Source organism: Apaloderma vittatum, unplaced genomic scaffold, assembly GCF_000703405.1.
Source record: "Apaloderma vittatum isolate BGI_N311 unplaced genomic scaffold, ASM70340v1 scaffold20035, whole genome shotgun sequence".
NCBI lineage: Eukaryota > Metazoa > Chordata > Aves > Trogoniformes > Trogonidae > Apaloderma > Apaloderma vittatum.
Window position 1 is genome coordinate 59053 of NW_009716765.1, and position 25488 is coordinate 84540.

General features: G+C 39.6%; 1 protein-coding gene across 1 annotated transcript in view; it reads right to left on the reverse strand.

Annotated features, from left to right (window-relative positions):
• FARP2 (FERM, RhoGEF and pleckstrin domain protein 2) overlaps positions 1 to 19805 on the reverse strand; it is a gene marked incomplete at its 5' end in the record, with an annotated part of 60693 nt that extends 40888 nt beyond the window's left edge. The window contains 6 exons of the mRNA XM_009869668.1: positions 5154 to 5164; positions 6847 to 6959; positions 9899 to 9996; positions 12958 to 13036; positions 18312 to 18354; positions 19701 to 19805. Of these exons, the coding sequence (XP_009867970.1) occupies positions 5154 to 5164; positions 6847 to 6959; positions 9899 to 9996; positions 12958 to 13036; positions 18312 to 18354; positions 19701 to 19805 (449 nt within the window). The remainder of the gene's footprint in view (positions 1 to 5153; positions 5165 to 6846; positions 6960 to 9898; positions 9997 to 12957; positions 13037 to 18311; positions 18355 to 19700) is intronic.
• Between the last annotated feature and the right edge of the window lie 5683 nt (positions 19806 to 25488).

Consider the following 25488-nt stretch of genomic DNA (forward strand, 5'->3'; position numbering starts at 1 on the left):
CCCTATGATGAGGAAGAAAAAGTTTTAAGAATAATCTGATTCTAGAATATTGCCAACATAGCTAATGCACTTCAGTTTTACCTCTGGCACTAAATGAGAATTTTCTATCTCATCTAGTTGGGCAGCTTCACTCCAAGTACCACACTGAAACTTTTGTAATAGGAGCTATATGCAAGGGCAAATGACCAAACTAAAATACATGCCATAGACAGAGGCACTGAAACATATGGTAACTAGTTCAGAGCTTTTTCTGTTGAGAAACAATGAAGTTCAACTAACCCAAATTCAATCCATAATGCCTCTTTTCTGCTTGCTTATATACACATTAATATTAACCAGATAAAATGTGAGAGAAGAAAGGGCTGTGTAGCTAGCACAAAACAAACAAAGCAAATGTTGCGACACAAAGACCCATTTCAGGTACAGTTTTGGGACTACATCAGAACTGTTACACTAGTACTATCAGATGCAATGTATTCACCCAGTCTTTGGCTGTATCATTTCCCCCTTCCTAAGGAGCCCAGTGAAGGATTTTAAAATGAAGTATCATCTGCTGAGAAATGACTTTGAGAACAGCAGGAAGATGTACACACAGAGAGCACAAAATGTGCACAAAGTCCAAGCAAGCAATATAGAGAAACTATTACTGACTCTTGCATGCACCAGGTGCAGATTCAGATGATTCAGCCTTTGTTTACTTTTCTGCAAGTTTGCTGAAATCAAACAACTGACATTTTGTTTTCTTGCATGACAAAACAATCCTCTCTTGTTTAGTTTTTTTTGCTTCCCTCCCATTTTTCTCCACGAGGGGGAGTGTACCGGATTATAGTGCATATTTTGGCTGCTCTCAGCAACAGCAGTGGCCACGAACCATGCGTCTGGGCTGACCAGCAGAGCCTGTGCACAGAAGAGAGAGCACCCACAGAGCAGGAGAGGTACAGTGCCTGAAAAGCCTCTTGCCCAGGACACAGAAGGCAGTGCCACCAAGACATGTGAGGGTCAAGACTCCAAATTATGGACCACCCCAAAATATATAATTTCACAAGCCTTGAAATGGTTCTAGTGAAGCACTGGTACTTGCATTGACAAGGCATCAAAACCGTCTCTATCAGTTCAGAGGTTCTGACAGGAAGTTTAGGATGCTTCAAGAACAAGCAAATGCCGCTGTGGAAGTGGAGTTCTTGCTACTGAACATGCCTCAATTACACTGCAAAGTAAAAAAGTCCTTATTAGAAACAAAAGTCTGTCACATAAGGTCTTCTGTCCAGAAACTACAAAAGTACCACCCAATTTTAGGCATAAATAGGGTCCAGAATAACTAGCTAAGGCAGAAGACCTCCTGTGCCAACTCCATGGAAGAACAAGCAGCAACAGGATCTGCCAGAGCACTAGGACCAGTGAGGGCTGCTTCAGCCAGAGCTGCTTAATGTGACCTCCACAACCCTACTGAAAATGATCAGAAATAAATCATAGAATGGCCTAGGCTGGAAGGGACCTTAGAGATCACTTAATTCAACCTCCCTGTCGTGGGCAGGGACACCTCCCAACTAGATCAGGCAACACATGGGGACCGAACGGGGATCGAACCCGCGGCCTTGGTGTTATCAGCATCACGCTCTAACTGACTGAATATTACATTACTTGTATGCAAGTGCCCCACGAAGTATCTATGCTAGTGCATCGATTGAAGAACTGTTACTGCAATATGCAAGTTTACAAGGATAAACATAATGCTAAAAGAAAGACAAAGACAATAAAAATTGGTTATTATTCTGTCTACAAACATGTATTGCTAAAATTATATTAGATTCCTGCACATGAAGACAAATTTTAAAAATCCTGTTCTCCAAGAAATGGCCTTCCTTCCACAAATCTATATTTTATTTCATTAAAACAGATGATAAACTACTTGTAACATGATCGATTTTCATATACTACGTAGTGCTAACCACAACATTGGTAAATAAATTCTCCTGCTACACTGCCTTGCCTTTTTAGGTATGCTCTTAACAATTTCTCCTTCTATGTACCTGTAGTCACAATTAAGATTAAATATAGATTTTTTAAAAATATAAATTAAGAATATTAAAGCAGAGTATTATGGCATTTGAATTTATCAGAAACAAGGACAATATGTATTAACTGCATGTAGGAACTGTCTCTATAATTCATAATGATGAAAATTATTTAATATGCGAACATTTTAAAAATAGAGTTGTTAGAAGAAACAATGTCTCTTTGATTTGCAGCAACATGTTCCTTAGACTAAAACACAGACATAAACAAAAATGCACTAAGAAAGTAAGCCTGCACGCACATACATTTGATGACAGGATTTAAACAGTATTCTATTGCCTTACTCATTCTGCATCAAAATAGCTGAAGTACCATGGTTCCTGTTTATTAAACACATATAAGATAAAAAAAGGTAAATGTAAATTTTGGCCACAGTTTCCTGAGTTACACTCTAAGAGCACTGTGTGTAATTCCCACCCACACTAGTTCTTGCTATAATTGTTCTGAATAAAGCGACATTAAGAATAAAAATGGTATTTTATCTTTTAAAGAGGATGCTAGGGATGCTAACGTTGGAGGTTGAGAATGAGGGTTTGAAGGGAAGAAAAACATACATTAGGATAAAATGACAACTAGAAAATTGGAGCTACATAGTACTAAAAATTCTTTGTAAACAGTACAGTGTAACTGATGCAGAACCACTTACATTTTCACATTCCATTAGATATGACCCAAAGCACAGCACATCTCAGAATAAAAATAACAATTTTAAGAGCGTTCTCATGCACACAACCTGCCTCTACCTACCGAAGAAGTAAGAGCCTTGAGCAGGGAAAGCCAGAAGCAATACTGAGCAGCTCACCTTGCACCACAGCAGTTACAAACAAGAAGTAGTTTCACTGCCATTAACCTCAGATATTTGCTGCAGACTAAGCTGCAACCTGCACAGACCAGCCTGAAAACAATCTGGTCTAATTTTGTTCATCCATTAAGCAGATAAATCTACTTAATCTTCTCCAGGTCCACAAACAACAGAATGACTATTGTAAGTATTTTCTAGCAAAAACTGCTGTCAGTACAATTGATTTTAGTGTAAAGTTTCTTCACATACATCCATTCAGACAAATATCGGTAGTGTATTACAACATTCACATGACAATCAGGGCAACCAGTTCAGAATAAACGCTGTTAAATATTAGGCGATTTACAAAGCATTTAAAACTAGTGATTAATACAAAATTTTAAAGTGTCAAAATGCTGAATGTGTAGAAACCATTGAGACTATGTAGCAACAAAGTTGTAGTTTTTCTCATTAACCAACAGTTTAAGAACTGTAAATCATGGACAATCAGGCTAACAAGTTGTGAAAGGACATGAGAGTTAACAGTAAACATAAACATAAATTTTACCAACTCAATTTCTTTCCTGACTTATGTATGCACACACAAAAAAACCCCAGTCATATGAACTCAAGGAAATTATGTTTAATTCTGAATTACACTCACCTCTCAGCAAGTATTCTACTCACACTACTTGCAGGAAGGTAGTAAATACTAAATCCTGGAATGCCAAGATTTAACTGCACCACCACCAATACATCATCTTAAAAATATAAACTTTTTAAAAAATGCAATATAGAAATAAGTAAAGTTAATTTAGGCTCTTGCTTCAGCAAGAGCCTGAAATTAACATGCTATACCAAAAACATAACTCACCCTATTTACTCTTAATACATCTGCAAAGTTAAATACAAAAAGCATATTTCTATGTTTATGACAGTAAAAGAAAAAATTAAAATATATTTAACAGAAAATAAACTTTAAATTCCCATCTTTCTGAATACAGAAGGCATTTTGCTGCAACTCCATCCCAAGAAAGTCGAATCAATGCTGCCAGCTTGATATGACACAGAATCCCCCTGTAAACTAGTGTATGAGTAAGTGTGTTCAGGCAAAGCAAGGACTGTAAAGAAGGAAACTGAAGCAGAAAGAACATGATGCAATAGTGATCTGGAGATAAGCCATTCTGCCAGCAAGATGCTTCTTTACCTTGAGGCTCTTTTATATGAGAAGTCTCTGTCACAGTCAATCAACAGTGGAAGAAAATACCAGTCTGCTAAAGGTAGGTGTGGGAATTATAAGGTCAACACAAGGAAACAAAAAATGACAATGGAAAAATAAAATACATACAACGCCGATAATAAAGAGAAGTATTTTGACCATTTAATCGCACTGTGCATCCCCAGAAAGGAGATGAACACTCAAAGTCCACACTCCTGCTTGCTCCTTGTAACAGAAACAAGAAAAAAAAAATGTGGATACGCTCTGAGAAAACACTGGATCATAACAACTACTAAAATTGGAAAATGGTGGTTAACACTCCCTGGGTAAGGGCAGAAAGAAGAGACATGTAAAGAAGTCACCACTATTTTCAGGATTGCAGTGTTTCCAAAATTACATCTCTCACAAAAATTTTTCCAGAGGTACAGGGTACTCAGGTATCACTAACCTTCCACTGTATCTTTTTCTAATGACATGACTTACCTTTTAATCTTAACATAGTTTGCATGTATAATTCTAAAATATTTCTTTAAAATAAGATTTACAAACATTTTAATAGCATGGCTGTATTAGATGGGATTCTCACTGAACTAATGAAAAGTACACTTATGAAGCAAGGAATCTTCCTGTTAACCTTCCCCTGACTTCTTCCTGACAGGCAAAAATACAAACTTTCCATACTGTAAGGAATGATTAAAAATAACTTGCTTGAAAAAAGTTCAAACTTAATTAAAGAAACTACCAGTTCTTGACTCACTCAGAAGACAGTCACAATCTTTCCATCAAGAAAAGTAAACCAAGAAAATTCCCTATAAGTAGAAGAAACTCAGTTGGACTTCATCATCTTTGTTAAGTTATGGGCAATGGGTTAGATGCCTGAAGACTGGAGGAAAGCAAATGACACTCCAGTCTTCAAAAAGGGCAAGAAGGAGGACCTGGGTAATTATAGACCCGTCAGTCTCATCTCCATCCCTGGAAAGGTGATGGAACAACTTCTCCTCGGCGCTGTCTCTGGGCGTATGAAGGATAAGACGGTCGTTAGGAGCAGTCGGCATGGCTTTGCCACAGGGAAGTCATGTTTGACCAACCTGATGGCTTTACATGAGGACCTAACCAGGTGGATACATGATGGTAGTGCAGTGGACGTGCTTTATCTGGATTTCAGTAAAGCATCTGACAGCGCCTCCCACAGCATCCTCATAGCTAAACTGAGGAAGTGTGGTCTGGATGACCAAGTAGTCAGGTGGATTATGAACTGGTTGAAGAAGTCAGAGAATTGTGGTCAATGGGACAGAGCCTAGTTGGAGGCCTATATCTAATGGAGTCCCTCGGGGATTGGTACTGCAATATATTCATCAATGACCTGGATGAGGGAACAGAGTGCACCATCAGCAAGCAAGATGCTGATGACACAAAACTGGGAGGAGTGGCTGAAACACCAGAAGGCTGTGCTGCCATCCAGAGAGACCCAGACAAGCTAGAGGGCTGGGCAGGGAGAAATGTTACGAAGTTCAACAAGGGCAAGTGTAGTTTTGCACTTGGGGAAGAACAACCCCATGTGCCAGTGTAGGTTGGGGACTGACCTGTTGGAGTGCAGCGTAGGAGAAAGGGATCTGGGGGTCCTGGTGGGCAGCAGGATGAGCATGAGCCAGCAACGTGCTCTCGTGGCCAAGAAGGCCAATGGCATCCTGGGGTGTATTAGAAGGGGGGTGGCTAGTAGGTCGAGAGAGGTTCTCCTCTCCCTCTACTCTGCCCCAGTGAGGCTGCATCTGGAATACTGTGTCCACTTTGGGCCCCCTCAGCTCAAAAGAGACAGGGAACCGCTTGGGAGAGTCCAGCGCAGAGCCACAGAGATGATGGAGGGAGTGGAACATCTCCCTTATGAGGAAAGGCTGAAAGAGTTGGGTCTCTAGCTTGAGAGAAGAGGAGGCTGAGGGGTGACCTCATTAATGTTTATAAATATGTCAAGGGTGAGTGTCAGGAGGATGGAGCCAGGCTCTTCTCAGTGATGTCCAGTGACAGGACAAGGGGCAATAGGTGCAAGCTGGAGCATAGGAGGTTCCACAAAAACATTGGGAAAAGCTGTTTTACACTGTACACATGGAGTAATTCTTCACACTGAGACCACCCAGATTAGACTGTAAAACACACAGCCTTACTATATGTTGAATGTGCATGGTGGGAGAAGTGGGTATTTCAAATCATAAAGCATTCATTTCTGCAGTTCTTGACTGTGCATCAGAAGTAATTTTTTTATCTGCAGGAAATAGTTTATTTGTCCCTAATAAACCTTTTTTATTTATTTCCTGTTTTATTTATTTCAAAAATACTCCAGCTGTAAGATAAAGTATTGCATAAATTCTGATGAAAGTTATTTCTCTCCCACTCCTTCCATCCTTCTCTACCTCCTTTATGCTTAATGAGCACAAAATGAGTACAATGCAACTGATTTCTAATCATTTAGACAAAAGCAAGACCTACGCATTTGATGGCAAGCTGAACTTTGTAGACTGCCTGAAACCATTATTACATTATACTTTTCTTTGGTATGTTATTAAAGGTGCACTAAAAAAATCACTTGAGAAAAACTAGTGCCCAACAACTCTTTTAACTATGTAATGATAGTTACAACTTCATGTTAAATGTAAATGGTGTTTAACTAATACAATCTTAATGTAATCTGTAACACAGCATGCCCGATCTCCACCAAGCGAGTCCATCTGCTCTGCAGGAGTATACATTAGGGTTACATGTTAATCCTCACTTACACATGCTTCCTGTGGAACTCCAGAATCTTTCCTTCAATTCTTTCCTGGTTTGGCAAATACTGGTTTGTTTTAAGGTGTTCTCGATCCTCTGTTTCATCGAAATCCCCTATTTCAGCTATTACAGAAAACAAATCATTAGACTAAGGAGAAACAATGGAAAAAGAACAGTAACGGAAAATACTTGGCAAGGAATTACAGAGACCCCAAGAGCCAGAATGTATTTTAAATGCTTCAAATTTGTTCAATATACTTTGTATCCAGCTTAATTTTACAAAAAAACCCCTCATAGTTATCCCAAGCAGACTTCCTGGGGATTATAGCAGTATTTGAAACATTGTTTAGAAAATCCAGACTTCTTTACGGTCAAAGATGTGAGACATGTAGAAGACCTGTGAGGCAGTCTAAACGTTTCTTCCTTAGAGATACCTCATACCAAACCAGGATATTTCAATTTAATTTTTCTAAATATATGTAAAATACTTATGGACACACCTACTTGAGAAGAGGGCAAATTAAATTATAGGAATTATCCAAAAATAAATACACAGCAAAAAGAGAAAGCAGTGTTGTGTGACTATAGATCTCCACAGATCCTGTATCCTGAGTTTTCATCTTCCCTTCACATACACACACTTTTCAGAAATAATGCTGCAGATTTAGGAAGAGATTTATAGAAGAAAAATGGTTGAATCCAAAGCGCAGAACAGCTTCCATCTGGTAAGACATGAAATGATCAGAAGTCTTTGGCTTGGAAATGTAAACGTCAATCCTTTTTAGTGTTTTTTACTTTCCAGTTTAGCCTCTTCTAAAAGGCTACACTTTCTCAAGTCAGCAGCATGTTTTTGCACACAGTGTGTGCTACCAGCAGTGATAACACCTGATGTTCACAGTGACTGCCTAGAACTGGGATGCAGAAAGGCTCTTGCTTATACTTACTCATTTAGTGACCAAGGCCACTGCTGGCTCTTGTGTGCCACGCTGGGGGTGCTGGGTAGTAAGAGGGGTCACAAGGAAGTATAAGGTTGCACCTCCGGGGTGTAACAGACAGGACAGGTGACCAACAAGAGTATTCCATCCCATATACATCATATTCAGTATAAATTGAGTGATCACGAGAGTTTCTGCCCTTTTTCCTCCCTTTCTGCAATGGGTAGTGTCCAGGGATGACTCTGTCTGACCTCCTGCTTTTGATCTGGGTCCTGAGTTCCTGAATCCAGCTCCTGTACCCAGCTCCCGCTGCCACTGAGCCTGGGGCTTCCCCTGTGCCACCTGCTCTGCAGCATCAGCGGGGATAGCTGTCATGGGGGGAAGCTGGGTTCAATATCGGGCTTATACATAGTTGTATATAGTTCTTTATATCATTTCACTATTATTTCCATTATTGTTTCATTAAACCTGTTCTAGTTTTCCTTTCCTAACCCGTAAGTGTCTCTGTCTCATTCCCTTTTCCTTCCCGTTTCAGGGGCCAGCTCTTTTCCTACCCATTTAGTGGCCAGCCCAGTTCTAACCCATGACAATGAGGCAGGCAGAACATATTGCAAACGTATATAGAAATCACAAACTGAATATGTTTTTTTTTAAAAAAAAATACTTTTTCTGGTAATGACATACAAAGTTACAATATTAAATTAAAATACAAAAGCTTTAAGACAAAAGGATAATGTTGTCCTGCAAACCTCTCAGAAACTAGGCTGTAAAGCTAATTTTTATGGAAGGATGCCAAAAATAAAGGCAAATTCAAAAATTAGACAAATACATGTAATCAAAGTTCATCAAGTGCAACTAAAGAAAAAGATACAGAGCCAATCTTTGACTTAGGCAACATGCAAAGACTACTGGACAGATGCAACAAAGGAAGTATCATGATATGCTTGCTCTGTTTCTGAGAGCTTCCCCACAGCATCTGCTATCAACTACTGTCAGAGAAAGGGGAGTGGTCTACACCAACTAGTAATCTCATCCAAGGAAGCTGTGCTCACAAAGAACTCTGCAATATCCTGTTTAAAATCAAGCCAGCATACTAAACAACAAGAAAAAAGATTGAAAGGCATTTTTGTAAAATAATTTATATTAAAAAGAATCATATTATTTCTCACTTCGAATTTTTAGTAGGGTAGAGCAAGGCCAGAAAACTGAGATTTGCTCATCAGTTCCAGAGTACACTGCGGAGAACAGAAATTACGCTCAAAAATCACGAGCAAATTTTAATTGTGTCACTGATGACACACACACAAGATAGATATGCTCTTTCAGTTAAATCACCAGAAGTAATATTATTATCATTGTATTATTATATTACGATGCAGAATTATATAAATAATAACTATGTAGCAGTGCACGTGTGAAGAGGTATGATTTAACAGCTTTTGTTTCAAGCCAGCAATGAGACACAAAACCCTATTTCTGCAGCTCAGGTTACACATTTGTAAACTATCATTTGGCTGCTGCTTGAGCTGATTTGGTGTCTGAACCCATTCAAAGCTTTCAGCCTGCTCATTTTAAATGCCACACTTCTATGTCCTTAGGTGCATAGAGACTAAGTGAGCAGCAACACGGGAGAGCTTCCAGACCAATTGTTTCCCATTTTGATTTGCACTTCCAGCAAGGATGAAAGCTGCTGAAAACCGTTCTGTTGAACCAGCACATTTCTAGTTTTATTTCAGCAAAGTCTCTATACATTTATCTGCCCCCCAGCCACATGGAAATTGAGAAAGGAAGCCAAACAGGCATGGAGGCAGACAGAAGCAGCAGTCTGGAAGATGAGGAAGGACAGCTACCCTATATGTTGTTTGCAGAGCCAGGGAAAACAGACAACACACGAGAGGTTTGGTTTCGCAGTCTCCACAAAGCCAAAATTCCCTCGTATGTAACTACCAGCTGTACTACACCACAGCAAACCCTGATGATAACCCCAGTGTTTGAAATCAACAGGTTTACTGCATGTACAAAGGGAAATACCATGAGACAGAAAATGCTTTTAGGTATTAAAAGCTATTTAACTCAAGTTAGCAATGGCAACACCACCCGATGTCACTACAGCTGAGAGATACTCACATTGCAGAAGATGAGAGACCAGAAGAGCGGCCGTATTGTCACTACAGCTCAGTCGTTCCTCTGCCAAGTCTCTCTTGATTTGCAACGCAAACAGGTACCTGTAAGACAGTTACACGTACCAGAGTCACAAGTACCACCTTGACACATCAAAGAATGATAAAACAACTGAGCAGTACTTTTTATAAAGCAGCATCCCCTAATTCTTCCCCTGTCCAAAAGAAAAAAAAGGTAACACAGAAGCCTTGCTGCCAAGGACAGTCATACCAAGCAAATAACCTGTGACTAATCCAGTGCAATTTATCAGCATAAATGAACACACAGGGACAAGGAAGCAGAAGGAAAACCATGCTTTGAACAAGTTTGATTTGTGAACTAACAGCAGCTGTAAATTTTAGCTGGAAATGAACCTAATGAACACGTCAAGTAATTTTTATCTATTAGAAAAAAGACATAAAAATGTAATTGATTCTAATACCTTGTTAAGAAAAATAAAGAGCATTTCAGCTACCACTCAGTTAATTTACTCAGCGGTTGTATTTTCTAGGACTATGCTAGCAGCCTACAAAGACAGTAAAAAATTAAATTTCCTTTTCTTATACTGCTATACTAATTCAATTACTTTTCAACCACTTGTTAAAGAAGAACAGATTTCTGTTTCACAGTTTAGCATAAGTAAAAGCTGCCTGCAAAACATACAAGATAGAAGAAAAACATGGCAGCCTTGAAAGTCTGCTGATAAGGACTGATTTAGTAACCTAGGACAATTTTAACATACTTTTCTGAATATAATGCCAGCAAGTCTTCTGTGCTTTCATTTTTATTTGAAAGATAGTTCAATAAGGATGCCAGTAAATAGGCAACAACTCATTACTATAAACCTCTGAATTAACAGACTGATCAACATTCTTTACTGAATTACATTCTGTAACAGAACAGGATTTTTTTGTAAAGAATTTCAAAACATTACTTAACACATTCATCAGGCAAAAATATAGTGAGTATACATTTTGAATATTTTTATTAATTTTGAAGTGCTGTACATATGTATTAAAGACTTCTATAAAGTCTGTTTTCTGCATATCTGACTGAGCTATCCTGGTTACCTACACTTACAATAACGTGCACATATGATTAACAGCATTATGAAATAACTAGATGCTCTAAGCACAGATCAGAATTCCACAACAAATGCTCCATATATAGGCAAAAACATAGTTCCTTCTCCACAGAGATGTATTTCTAATGAAATTCCTACAAGAAATAGCAATTAGCACAGGAAAATTGGAAGAAAAGGAAATATATACTATTTATCATCACGAGAGACAACTGCATCGACTTAGAGCAGTTATGCTAGTTTGCTCTGAAAGAATTCCAATTAAAAGTAGTAAAACTGGGAAAAGTACTAAATAACCTCTCTACATACTAAAACTCTTGACAATATCTTTTTTAAAGGACAAAGCTCTATCTGGATATCAGCAAAGCATTTGACACCGTCTCCCACAGCATCCTCACAGCTAAAGTGAGGAAGTGTGCTCTGGATGACCAAGTAGTGGGGTGGGTCACTAACTGGTTGAAGGGAAGAAGTCAGAGAGTTGTGGTCAATGGGACAGAGTCCAGTGGGAGCCCTGTATCTAGTGGAGTCTCTCTGGGGTCGGTACTGGGGCCCGTGCTGTTCAATATTCATCAGTGACCTGGATGAGGGAATAGACAGCACTGTCAGCAAGTTTGCTGGTGACACAAAACTGGGAGGAGTGGTTGACACACCAGAAGGCTGTGCTGCCATCCAGAGAGACCCAGACAGACTAGAGGGCTGGGCAGGGAGAAATGTTATGAAGTTCAACAAGGGCAAGTGTAGAGTTTTGCACTTGGGGAAGAATAACCCCATGTGCCGGTATAGGTTGGGGACTGACCCGCTGGAGAGGAGCGTAGGGGAAAGGGATCTGGGGGTTCTAGTGGACAGCAGGATGAGCATGAGCCAGCAACGTGCCCTCATGGCCAAGAAGGTCAATGGCATCCTGGGGTGTATTAGAAGGGGAGTAGCTAGTAGGTCGAGAGAGGTTCTCCTGCCCCTCTATACTCTGCCCCAGTGAGGCCACATCTGGAATATTTTGTCCAGTTTTGGGCCCCTCAGCTCAAGAGAGACAGGGAACTGCTTGAGAGAGTCCAGCGCAGAGCCACAGAGATGATGGAGGGAGTGGAACATCTCCCTTATGAGGAAAGGCTGAAGGAGCTGGGTCTCTTTGGCTTGGAGGTGGTTGAGGGGTGATCTCCTAAATGTTTATAAATACGTCAAGGGTGAGTTTCAGGAGCCAGGCTCTTTTCAGTGATGTCCAATGACAGGACAAGGGGCAACAGATGCAAACTGGAGCATAGGAGGTTCCACAAAAATATTAGAAAAAATTTTTTCACTGTGAGGGTGACAGAGCACTGGCACAGGCTGCCCAGGGCGGTTGTGGAGTCTCCTGCTCTGGAGACATTCAATATCTGGCTGCACGCGTTCCTGTGTGACCTACTGTAGGTGATCCTGCTCTGGCAGGATCTTTTGAGGTCCCTTCCAACCCCTGACATTCTGTGATTCTGTAAAGGCATAGGCTTCAAACCACATTCCCAGATGCCAGCAAGTGTTTAGAGGTCTTAATGTATCTCATTAATACCCCTTATTTATGAGTCTGCTTAATTTATCAAAGATCAGTTAGCAATTTGCAAAAGCTACCCATGATGAGCGTTGGTGAAAAAGATGAACAGTAAAGCATGTTTGTTAGTTGCAGAATAAAGTGTGGACTTTGGAAATTTAAATGATAAATCATTAAAATATGTACTGATCATTTTCTACAGGTATTGTTTAAAAATTTAAGAATTTTCTCTATATCCTGTCTCTTTTGACACTGCAATGTTTGGCAGAAAATCCTGCCCTGTTTTGTGTTTTGAAAAATATTCTTTTCTGATAACGTTAATCTGTCTGCTAAAACTGTTACACTAACAAAAAGCGCTCTTTCACTTCACCTTCAATAAGTGTAACATTAAGTAACACAAATTAAATTCTTCAGAAAATACTTTACCTAGTATATTCTTCTTGCAACTGACCCGGGTCTGGAGGGAAAAACTTTACAGCTAGACGAAGCATTGTAGTCTTTGGTCCTACAAGAAAAGTTAGTCATTTCACAAAAACCCTTTTTCTTCACAAGCACATGCATATTATGCTTTCCAACACAGAGAAACACAATGCGCATGAAGTCTAGCCAGTTTTCATCTTGACAGGTAACTCCAGTGGGTCTACATGGTATATAGATTGTCCATGTCAACAAAGAAACAGTGAATAGTTATTCTGAAAATTCCCAGGCAAGTCTGCAGTCTGAATGTTGCAGAAACAGTTTCATGCAACATTAAAGCTCTAACACCCCAAAGCAGCTACTTGACTGCATACAAAAGCCTTGCAGATGACCCAGTGAGGGGAGAAGGGTGAAGATGTATCCCACCGCCACCATCAGAACCGTCGAGGAACTGAATCCACTAGTTCAGCTAGACCCACTTAGTTCCCCATGGAGATAAAAGTGCATTTGCAGCCTGTTCCCAGTCTACCCTTTAATACTCATCTCTTCCCATTTTTAATACTGTTCTTGTCAATCTCAATAACACAGAGATCACTAATGTAACATTTAAATCTAAACAAAATCCTAAATAACTATTTGAAATAGTCCATAATACTCTGTGTAACATTTTACAACAAAAAACCCCAACAGTAACTAGACTGCAGCATCTCAATTCAGCCTGCCGGACCAGCTGACTCAATGCTAACAATCCCATTTCACCAGTATTACTGGAAATACATTACAGGGTACCACAATCGCTTACAACTGGGCACCACCATCCTGCAGTTTTTCCTGTCTTAAAGCAGCAAAGACAGCACTTTGTAGCGAAGCAAGGGCCTGATGGAAATTTCCCAGCTAAAAACCTTTTAACAAGCAGCAGCAGTGAACTATGTAACAATGCCTTTGTGAGATGGAGATGTATGCACATTGTAATGATTTGAGCGGGACTTTTCTCTGAGAATGGAATGCAAGGCTACTATGAGATAAACAGGCACAGGATGCCTCAAGACTGTAGACCTTGCTTGTCATTAAGAACAAGGGAGTACAGGCTATAGCTCACCAAAAGAACATGGTGATGAAGAGGAGGATAAAGTAAAGGACCACCAGATATCTCTGAAGCTCACCAAGAGACTACAATGAGCATGCAGGAGTAGGTGTGACTTTTGTTAATCATTTCTCAGAAATATCATGAATATGGATGCGTAACCTCCATATAAGCTATGCATCTGACTCTGTACGGCACGCACATTAGGCGGAGCGATGCCCTGTGCATCCAGCACTGCCATAAAGAATACTTGCTTAACAGTCACCAAGACTATTGAGTCCTAATTTCAGCTTTTCACACACCAGTAGGCAGTCGGAGCACTAGCCAGTCTTTGCTTACAGAAGCCTACTAAGCATCTGTCTCACATTTGCAGGCATCCCCCAGACCAAAGGAGTGCCATTCATCCATCACAGCCCCACACTACACTGGCAGCACCTGCACTCAACTGGAACAGGTCAAGACCTGGCCTGGTGTGCACCTTCCCACAAGGACCACGGATAGTCTGCCTTGAGTACGGCAGAGTCAGGGAAAAGCAGGACAAACCAAGTGAAGACAGACACCCTTCTAAAAAGCAAAGGAAGACCTGGAAAGGGAAAAATTGCAACCCCTGCTCTCGCTAGACTTTTCTCCTGCAGGCACTATGGCCAGGAGATGCACATATTTCAGGACCTGACCAAATGTCAAAGTCAGACCTGACTATGCATTATGCCCAGCAATGCCTTCCAGCCCCATCCACCCTGGGACTCTGCACGCCACTGTCATTTCAAAGCAAGCTTAGCCAAATTAAAAAAAAAATAAAAATATAAAGCTCAAGTTTGCTTGAGCATGTTGGTAAGCACAAGCCAGCCTGCTTTAATTTTTTTTAAGGACCAAGATCTCTTAAAGCTTTGTCAAGTTCAGTTTTACCTCATCGGCCCCAAAGTACACTGATTTTTTCTGTCTGGAATACCCAATTCCCATAAGCCAAACATTCCTCCACTCCCCCTCTCCTTTGCTAATGGGGTAATAATAAATTTTGCTTTCTGCCAAGTAGCTGGGAGAACTAGCTCTCAGACTATTACAGCTGTCAGAAAAGCAGCTCCCAGCTTCTGATCCCAGAATTACCAAAGCTCTGGTAAAAAAAAAAAAAAATCCACATCCTAATTACAGTGTAATATCTAGAAATGAAAGGAGGCTGGAAATAAGACCCTGTAACACTATACAAAACTCACATTTGGCAGAGAATAAAAGCATACTAAGGATTATATAGTTCTTGAGATGTACCAAGTGAGGAAAGTAAGTAGTTTTAACGATTCCGATAAAAAGATCAGAACTTTATATTAGAGATCTGAAAACACTCTGAGCCGTTGGAAGATCTTCACAAGGTAAAGAACAGACCTGGACATTATTCACACCAATGAACTGGAAAGTATCGCCATGGGAGTAATTTTTGCAGTGTTTCAAGCATCACTTACATCAAATAACAATAAATACTAAAAATGTAGTACTAAAATGTAGTACTGCATATTTTCTTCTGTAGCGCAACTCCTTTTTTAAAAAAAAAATAAATAAATCTTGCCTTTCCTCTATGAATAAGTCCCATTCTAATCAGGGCAAGAAACAATGGGTTAGACTTAAACAGGATACAGAACCCATCTGAAGAAGTCAAATCAGAGAAAAAACAAGCAAAACAGTAACAAAAAAGAAATCACTGTATAAAATTGGGAACACGTCAGAGAAGGTATCCAAATGCCAACCTCATATTGTGTGCCTGTTAGGAAGTCAAAAATTTGGATCTAAACTCCTTGCCTTCTCAAGTGGTTTGGTAGTAAAACTGACTGCATTCATTTGAAAGTAATAAAAAAATATCCTTATCATACAACTTAAAGGTCTATATATCTCAGAATATGTCATTATTTTGATAGCTGATGGCACTTGCTCTGCTATTCTAGGCATGCAGTTCTGATCGTTTGAGATGCTGCCTGAAAACGGAAGATCTAGATTATTAACATTTACTTCAAATCAGTCTTGGCCATCAACTAATGGGTTTGACCTGTATTATCTTAAAGCCCATGCTAGCATCTAACACTCCCCTTCTGTTGGATTAAACTTATAAAGTTAACTCCAAAATTATTACATTCTAAAAAAACCAAAAAAACCACAACCAAACAAAAAAACCAACAACTCCACCTCCCCCCCCGCAAAAAAACCCAACAAACCACAAAATGCAAAAGAACTTCAGTGAAACCTCCTAAACTGCAAGTATAGGAAAAGACCATCCATCCATGCCAAATTCAGGTATTTCTTAATAGCATAAGCAAAGTCACCACATCTCACTCTTGCAGATTTTAGCTTTCCTTGGGGAAACACCCAGCAGCCACACACAGAGTAGGGGCACACGGAAGGGAGCAGGCTGCCTTTGCAAGCATCACTGCCAAGCCAGCCCACCTGCATCCAGCTGCTGCCCATCAACTCCAGGGAGCCAGGCAGAAGTGGACCAGGGAAGCACTGCTGCAGCATGGCCAGGGAGCTTGGAGCAGCCACTGCAAAGGTGGCTAGCCTTGCACAGCCCTGTTGCCAGATGTAAATGTCTTTCATTATTGTAGCTACTTAGTCCCTTACTTGTGAAATGTCCACATTATCAGGTAGCTAAATTAAGTGCCCTCTTAAGGCTTTGATTTGGCAGTACTGTCAAAGGATTTCTTAGGAAGATGCTCTTGTGCAATCATATGTCAGCTGCTGGATTCAATGAAAGAACAGCTTAAATTACTATATGTGCAATTAACATTTTAATTGTAAACATTTCCAAGGCTTTCTACAGTCATAGCTCATTACAGTTCTTCAAAAAGACAGAATGCCAGGAAAAGATTCAAGTAGCAAAAAAAGCTATCAAAACTTTTAAAAGTTATTTCAAAACTTGAACATGTGACAGACAAGTGACTGCTGTCTCCTGCAGATTAAGATTAAATTTTATTTAAAAATAAATCTTCCAGTGTCACTAGCAACATAACATCAGTGGTAGACTACCAAGCCGCAGAGCAGCCATAAATTTTAGCACATTCCTACAGTTTTAGACAATTTTAGAACAATCCAAGTACTATTGGGGAACACACAGACAGTAGCCTATTGCCTAAGGCCAAGCTTCTCCAATTTATATGATAAGAAGTGAATAGGGCATTGCAGACCTGTGGTCCACCATATCTTCTAAGATGAAAATCCTTCCAGCCAGGTGCATTGGAAAAACAAGTCTATCTGCATGGAGTATATAAAAAGATGGCACTCCATCAATTTTATTTTTTTGGGGGGGGAGGGGGGAACAACAGAGTGTGAAAGTATTATATAACCTCCTAAGGAAGCCTTCTTTCATAGCTGGTTTGGCTCTTCTGCTTAAAAACAACGTTGGTAAAAGTTAAAACTGTGACCTTAAAGTTAAAAAAAATCTAGCTAGAACTAGTGATTTCTCATTTTCTGGCAATCAGTTTTGGGCAGAGGAATAACTAAAAAACTACCTCCCAGTAATAATTTTGAGCATTTTTCAATTAAGATTTTGAAAAGCGTAGGAATCCATCTTGCTCTTCCACAAAGCCTTCACAATCAGAAAAGAAGCAAAGAGCTGAACCCCATTCTAAAGGAAAACTTTGATCTAATCTTTCAACATCAGAAGAACTACCATACTGTATTCTTCAATTATTTTTAGCCTTCAGAGTACATCTGACATTACTTTTTAGAGTAGCATAAAGCAAATATAGCATGTTACTGCAGTATCATCCTGGTCAAAGAGCAGAACCAAATTTCACAACCAAAGCAACAAAGACTCTGAAGCTGCAGACACCCACCAGGTGGGAGATCCTTACTTCTGCTTTCTCAGCAAAGCTACTCCTGAGCACACTGGAGAAAGTTTTAGAGAATGAGATCAGAATACATGACCACAGATGCTATCTCCTCCCATGCAAGGGGTGCAATAAGCCAGAATATTCCTTTTGCTTTCCAGCAAAAGACAACATCACTTACAAAAGCTTACAAACAGCAAATGTCATATTTCACTTAAAATAACACCAGGTGACTCGATCTACCTAGATACTATCACAGAAGAATCACATCTTCAGTAAGTTTCCATCCCGCCCACCACATACTACATATTAAAATCATCAGGTTTGAATGCTCAAACACAAAGTATTATCACCACTATCAAGTACAATTTTCAGGGAAGCATAACCAGTAAATCAAGTAGTAGTTGTGAAAGTAACCCACATAAAGCAGATGCAAATTAAGGAAAATTTCCTTTTTTAAAAATACTTACTCCGTACTTGTTTAATAACAGGTTTCATAGGTTCCAGCCAAATCTGAAATCAAAGGGGAAAAAAAATCCATACTGACATTCTATTTGAATATAATATAAAAACATCAAAAGTAAATTCAAATAAAGCAGTAATTTATCAGAATGTACTTCTTCCTCACTGCAGTAATGCAGTAATTCCTTTGCTTAAAAAAAAATGTACTTATCTATTTGAATTTACGCTTATCATGAATCAACAGAAAAAAACACTGATCTGTGAATAAAGCTTATCTGGATAGAAGAAGAGCCAAGCCAGCAAAAGTACATCATCATTGCCAGGAAGACAGAAGTCATGCCAAAACACACAACTTTAGACAGATCCCAGGCTACAGAATTACAGAGGGTCCGGAGAACACAATGACGTTCAAATGTTTTTCCCTTTCATACTTTGTCCATCTGTCTCACCTACCTACTTAAGGATTTTTACTCAATATTAATTTTCCACAAATTTTTCTCTTTTGGCATACATATTTCTAAAGAAATACTATTGTTCTAGTAAAAGGAGTATCTGTAAAACTACCGCAAAGCACCCTGGATGCTCAACTATTTTTCCCCACCTCTCCAAACAAAAAATTGTAACAAGACAGTTATGTTTGGTTCTTACTAGCTACATCTTTGAGAAAGAAATTAGGATTTTAAGAACCTTATTAGATGCAGAAACACTTTGGATGCTTTGCAGAAGAAAAGAAAACTAAATAAGCTTTATTCTATTTTCTTGGCTCAAGAGCAGCGTGTATTAGTGCTATTAGCACTCTCTGTGTTCTCATACTTTCTGTGTAAGAGTCCTTAAATCAGAAGAAGTAATAGAACAAAATAATGAAGATGCAGCTTGAAGAACATTTTCTAGTTTACAAGTAACATTGTTCCTTTTGCAAGGTAGAGGATAAGCAACTACGAGGTTTACAAAGTCTCAGTATTTATCTAGATGAATGATTTAAAACGTTTGCAGGTCCACATGCCTGCTGAGGTTTATATTGATTAGAGAAAGGTTCATGACTCTTCAGGGAAACGAAGGTCGAATTAACTGAACTGCCAAAATTACACATCACAATATGAATTTACAAGTAGCCCATAAACTACACTTGAGTTGATGTTCCCCCCTTTCAGAGAGGAGGATTTTACTTATGTCCCTGAAAGCGGCAATATGAGCAACTATTAAACTGCTTTATACATTTTTCAAGATTAACAAGAACAGAATCTGATTCCTTCCCTCTGCTTTATCAGTTGTCGGTGCTCTAGTGAGCAAAGCAGGTTTACAAGAATCAAAGAGATAATCCTAGAAAAGCCTCCAGCAGACTTTTGACATGAGCCTACCTTTTTATTATACTGAATTCATCAGAGAACTGTACATACCCAACATGACTGGATGTTCTGGAACTCAATCCCAAAGTAGTCTGATTCAATCAGATTCAGATGCTTGTAAACTTCTGTCAATAATGTCTGGCCATAATATTTTGACTGAGGAAGTAAAAAAAAAAATTACAGTGAAGTTAATATGAAAAAATTACAAGCAAATTTAAAATAATATTGCATCTTTAGAAACTGCAGAAAAACCTCTCAAAGATTTTTCAGGTTATTCTTGTCACTGGAACACACAAACATCCAATATACAGGCACAGTTACACACAAACAACTTTTACAGGAAAGGATCTCAATTTGGAAGGGGCTGCTGGAGGTTATCTATATCCAATCTCCCTGCTCAAGGCAGGGTCAGCTACGAGAGCAGACTAGATCAGTTGCAAACTACTTACATCTTGTGCAATAAACTAGCACCATTTTTTTCTGCAGTTGGACAGTGTGGCTGTTCCCCAGCTGCAACAGGCTGAGGCACAGGCTGCCAAAACCCTGCTCACATGCACAGTCCCTCGCTTGCACCTAACACCAGGGACCACACGGCCACACGCAACTTGCACATCAGCAAGACTTGAAAATGTAGGCAGATGCTCTAATTGGGTCTAACGCAATCGAGGAAGATTGGTGCAGGGTGGTTTGCACTAACCAGAATTTACCTCTTACCTAGGAAGTGCTGGCCGGCACCACCTGAAAGCAAGAGTCATGCAAGCAGGCCGTCATGGCACCAGGCTGACTGCTGCCAGGGATCGTGTCCACTGAGCAGAGGCAGCTCACCGCAGCACAGGCAAGGCCCTTGCTCATAGCACCAGAACCCATCTTCCACAAAGGAACATCTTTGAAAAACCGTAACTTTTTCCTTACAACTTTTTCCTTGTTCAAGAAAATCCAAGGTGATAGTGTTTATTCTGTTAATTAAGAAAGAAACGGGAAGACTACAGTTCCCTGCTGAAGAAACCCACTCTCCTCTCACATCACACCATGCCCCCCTCAAGAAACTTACTCACTAGCCCTCTCCACAGTCAAGTTAGATGCAAAGGAAGAAAGCAGCTATGGTAATATGGGAGAAAATGGGAATTTTTCTCAGCATGCTCAAAACAACTATGCTTGGCTCTGCTTATTAAAATCTATGAGCTTGCTCTCAGCATTTATTATTGCATGACTGCAGCAGCCACCACAAGAAAAATAGCATTTATGAACCTGCACCATCAATCCATTAGAATTCAAAGGGCCTTCGCATCCCTCAGGACCTGTTCCAGTAACGCACAAAAGCTAGTTGGACAACTAGTATGGGCTGCAGAAGGTGGTAGCATGGCTACTACATCCATGTTCTACCTTGGACCATGACTTCTTCAACTGCAGCAATGGCATCTGGCATTGCTCTGGTCAAACGGGTTATCCAGCAGAACATATCTCAGGCATTCATGCCACTGAGGACTTGTTTATTTGGAATAAATAGAGTTCTGGGAGACTCTACAACCTTCCCATCAAAGCAGGCACACAGTTCTGTAATTAACTTCTCAAACTCAGAACACTGTATCTTTTAAAAGTATTGGGGATTATAATAAATTTAGTAATAGAATTAGAATAATTTAATAAAACACGCAAGTGAAAATATCTAACAAAGAATGGGCCACTTCAGGTTAAAATAAAGAGGGTTTTAAAAAGTAAAAAAGATTGGGAAAGTTGAGGAAATCGTTTCACGTTACTGAGATGTACAAAATCCAACAGTAATTGTTTCTTACAGGAAAGAGATTAACTGCCAATATTTTTAGAACTGTGCAATTTAGCTAAATACCTCTGTACCACTTCAAAAAAACCCCAAAACTTCAGAGAGAAAAAGTGTGACAGCTCTGCAGTACTGCAAAACTAAAATAGCTTTGGTGATCGCACTGCTGTGAATGCTGCTGACTGAAACCAGTGGTATAAGCGAGGATGAAAGTAAAGAAATGGAGGAGAGAATGCTCTAAGATCAGCTCGTCCTTCTCATTCATGCCTTCACAAGTCACAGTTATCAATAATGGCAACTATGCAGCACAGGTCAGGCCAATTCACCTGGCAAAAAACCCATTCATTCAAAAAAGTTTCTTGGTATCATCCTGGAACAGGTCACTGATGCTAAAACTCCCACAAAATACTGCATCACAGGAAAAATGATCTAGTTCTTCCCCATGTCAGTGGATACGGAGATGCCCGGTTGGGAGATGATGCAGTACGGTGAAAAGGAGTACTCTTTTTCTGGGCAAGTTGTGTGACACAAGTTGTGTGGTGTTGGGGGTTATGGTTTAGGGGTGAACTTGTAGTGTAGGGTTAATGGTTGGACTCGATGATCCCAAGGGTCTTTTCCAACCTGAATTGGTCTATGATTCTATGACACCTAAAACAAAATTTTCTTTGTAAAAAAAAAAATAAAAAAATTTGTGTTTTTTTTACAAAAAACCCTGTGCTTGCTGACTCTGTGGGTCTTTTGTTTTTTAAATGATGGCACCGAAATAAGGAATGATACAGGTAACACTAAGCCACATCTTCAGTAAATAATATTCCTGCTCTTCAGTCTACAGGTATGTTACAGACTGCTTGCCACAGGACACACGTGCTCTTGGAGAAATGCAGTTTCAAAATTAATTTTTTAACTTCCAAATAAAAATATATTTCTTGCTCTGCACTTGTGAATAAAAGTTAAAATAAAACAGAAGACAATATCCTTAAATATAGTAGGACCTTTCTTTCTAAGGTACATATACACATGCATTTATTATTATTTTACGCCTATTGTTCACAGTCATCACAGATTTGAGAAAGGAGTATTTTTTAGTCAGCAATATTTGTGGGAACACAGAAATACCCTGACCAAGCTGATACACTTCCATCTGCAGAAAATGGGACATGTTAGCCTGCCTTTTCATGGATAGATCTATTAACTTCTAGAAGCCATTGACCATGAGACGTCCTGTGACCCCAAGTGTCTGAGTTCTCATTTGTGAAACGGGATAATTCTGGTTCCAACCACCTTCCATCAGAATTCATAAACTTGAGTTAACTGGTGAAAGATGTCTGGTAACAGAAGTTTTACAGTCAAACTATGTTCTATGTCAAGAAAACTGTTGATAGCCAGTTATAGACATCTCTTAGAATTATCCCATCAGCTCATAACACACAGCTTTCTCCCATACAAAGCATTTAAACTGTGTTACGTTTGTTTGGCTCTATCAAGCTCCATGCCCAATGACAGTCCAGCTGCCTTTATTTCACTCAGAAAGGGAGTCTGTACACCATGCAGATCCCTGGCACCTCTTTTCTTCCCATGCCAAGCCTGCGCTCCCTTCAACAGAAACTGGAGATGAAGAAATTAAGGTGGCTGGAGGTTGAAGTGCTTTGCAACTGATTAAATTCATAGAATGGCCTAGGCTGGAAGGGACCTTAGAGATCATCTAGTCCAACCTCCCTGTTATGGGCAAGGACGCCACCTCTCGACTAGACCAGGCAACACACGAGGACCGAGCGGGAATCGAACCCGCGACCTTTGTGTCGTCGTTGTTGTCAGCACCGCGCTCAAACCACTGAGCTAACCAGCCCCTCATAAATTATAAAAGTGTCAACTAAACATTAAAAGTGTAGAATTATTTTGACTAGGCCACCAAATACAATTTTGAATGTCACAATAACAAGACAGGAAAAAACTAATTTTAAGCTGAGTATTATTTCCCTTATTATTCTCCCTTCAAAATATAAAGCAACAATAGCAATGCCACATTTAAAAAGAAGAGTATTAATTTAATTTGATTTTTAAACAAAAATTGGTTACAAAAGACAGAATACAATCTTTTATTATGATCTCAAACGCTGTGGGAAAACTCTTAGAGCTATTCAGTTCCTCCAAGTTGTTTGTTCTACTTATAACCATCCTTTTAGAAAAGGTTGAAATTGACAAAAATCTAAGTTTTATGGCCGGTAACTCCATATTACTATTAAATCTGCATAAAAGAAGCACAAAGCAAAAGCTTTTAACCAATTACTTAATTATTGTAGTTTTGGCACAAGGACAAGAAACTGCATGAATGCATTTCACAAAGGTCGTGTTTTCGATACAAATTCACAATACCACATACTTTTCAGTGCAAACTTCTCAGTTACTCTTTATATGCTGCCAAGACTATGACTACTGATATTACTGAATTATTCCACATAAAAAAACTCCAAACAACAAACCCAAGGGTAAAAAAACCCCACATTTAAACAGGCAGCTAACAAAAGCTTTCCATAGTGACCCAGCTCTAACTAATAGTCTACAGACCATCAAGTCATCACCATCAGAAGACTGTTCAGGACAATAGATTTTTTTTCAGATTGATTTGTATATTCAGATCAAGCTTGAAAAACAAAAAAATCCCTGAGAGTTGCGCAAGTAGGGTATCCTGACAGGTGGTGATGCTGCAGAGGGCCCCGAACTCACAGAACACCTGCACTAAGCCAGAGTGAGGCAGGCAGCTGAAGTTTCTTGGACGAAGGAGTTAACTGTATTTTTTTACTCAGTCAGAAGAGTAAACAAATGCTAGCAATTCTTAGGACAGCAGAGTAAAATAATAAAGTCAGAACAGTTATTTTTGTTTCATCATCCCAACTGTCATTTTCTATTTTACAAATACCACCACCTATATGGCAGATCCTCCCTCTGTTGTAATGTTTTAGCTTAGGAAAACTGAAAAACAAACTAGGAATGCATAATTATTATTTTCAGTGGACCATAGTTCAGTATTATCAAAACTAGTTCTTTCTCTGTAACTCCTAAAAATATCTTCCACAACATCTTAACTTCTTTGCTTCCACATATTTTAACCTAAAATCCAAAAAAACCCAGTATTTTCATGAGTAGTATTGTTATATTCCAATATGGAAAAACTGCCATTGCCCAAACCTTCCAGAAATCGAATGTGCTTTTGGCAGCAGTTAAGCTGGAGGTAAGAAGAAAAATAAAAATAAAAACTGGTCCAAAAACCAGGAGCTTGGAAAAAATGGACAGTTATAAAGCAGAGGTATAGAATGGAAACTCTTGTGCAGCTAGAGCTGGAGGAAGCACTAGCCCCCAACTTCAGCAAACAACAGCTGACCTTAGATTTTGTGTTACAGAATTCCGCAAGACTTGGGAGACCAAACCCTTCAGTAAACAGTGTATTTGCACGTGAAGTTTATATCTGACATCATCACTGACAAGTGGCCAACATAGAACACCCTGTAAGCAGCCACAGAAAAGCACAGGCATCAAAAGTAAACTGAACAGATTTAAATAAAGACCCCTTTCACCATTAACATATTATTTTTTTTTCAGTACACTATAATGGTCTACCTAAAAGTAATTTCTCGTCTTTTGGCAAATTATTTAATTATCATCGTCACTATAGCTAGGCTTTGTGAACAAAAATATGGGAAGGGCTCTACCCACACTTGCTACAAGCGAGCTGATGGCTAAAAAGGCCGGCGTAGGATAGAGAAGTCCGGTTGCAAAATGCAGAGCGGAAAGTCTCCTTAGGCAGTATTGGCAAGGCACGGCTCTTTCTGCCTTGTCTTTTCTCCTCGAGACTAATTCTACGTGCGTTCCCAAAGGAGGCAGCAGCGTTATGGATGGTGTGTCTCCACGTCTCCTGACTGGAGGCCAGAGTGGACCACTGATGGTAGTCGATATGGCCAGAACCGAGGCATTGTGTCAGATCCTTGTATCTCCTCTCTGGGGCTCCTCTGTTGCGGCAGCCAGAGGCCAGCTCTCCATAGAGCACAGCCTTAGGGAGGCGGTGAT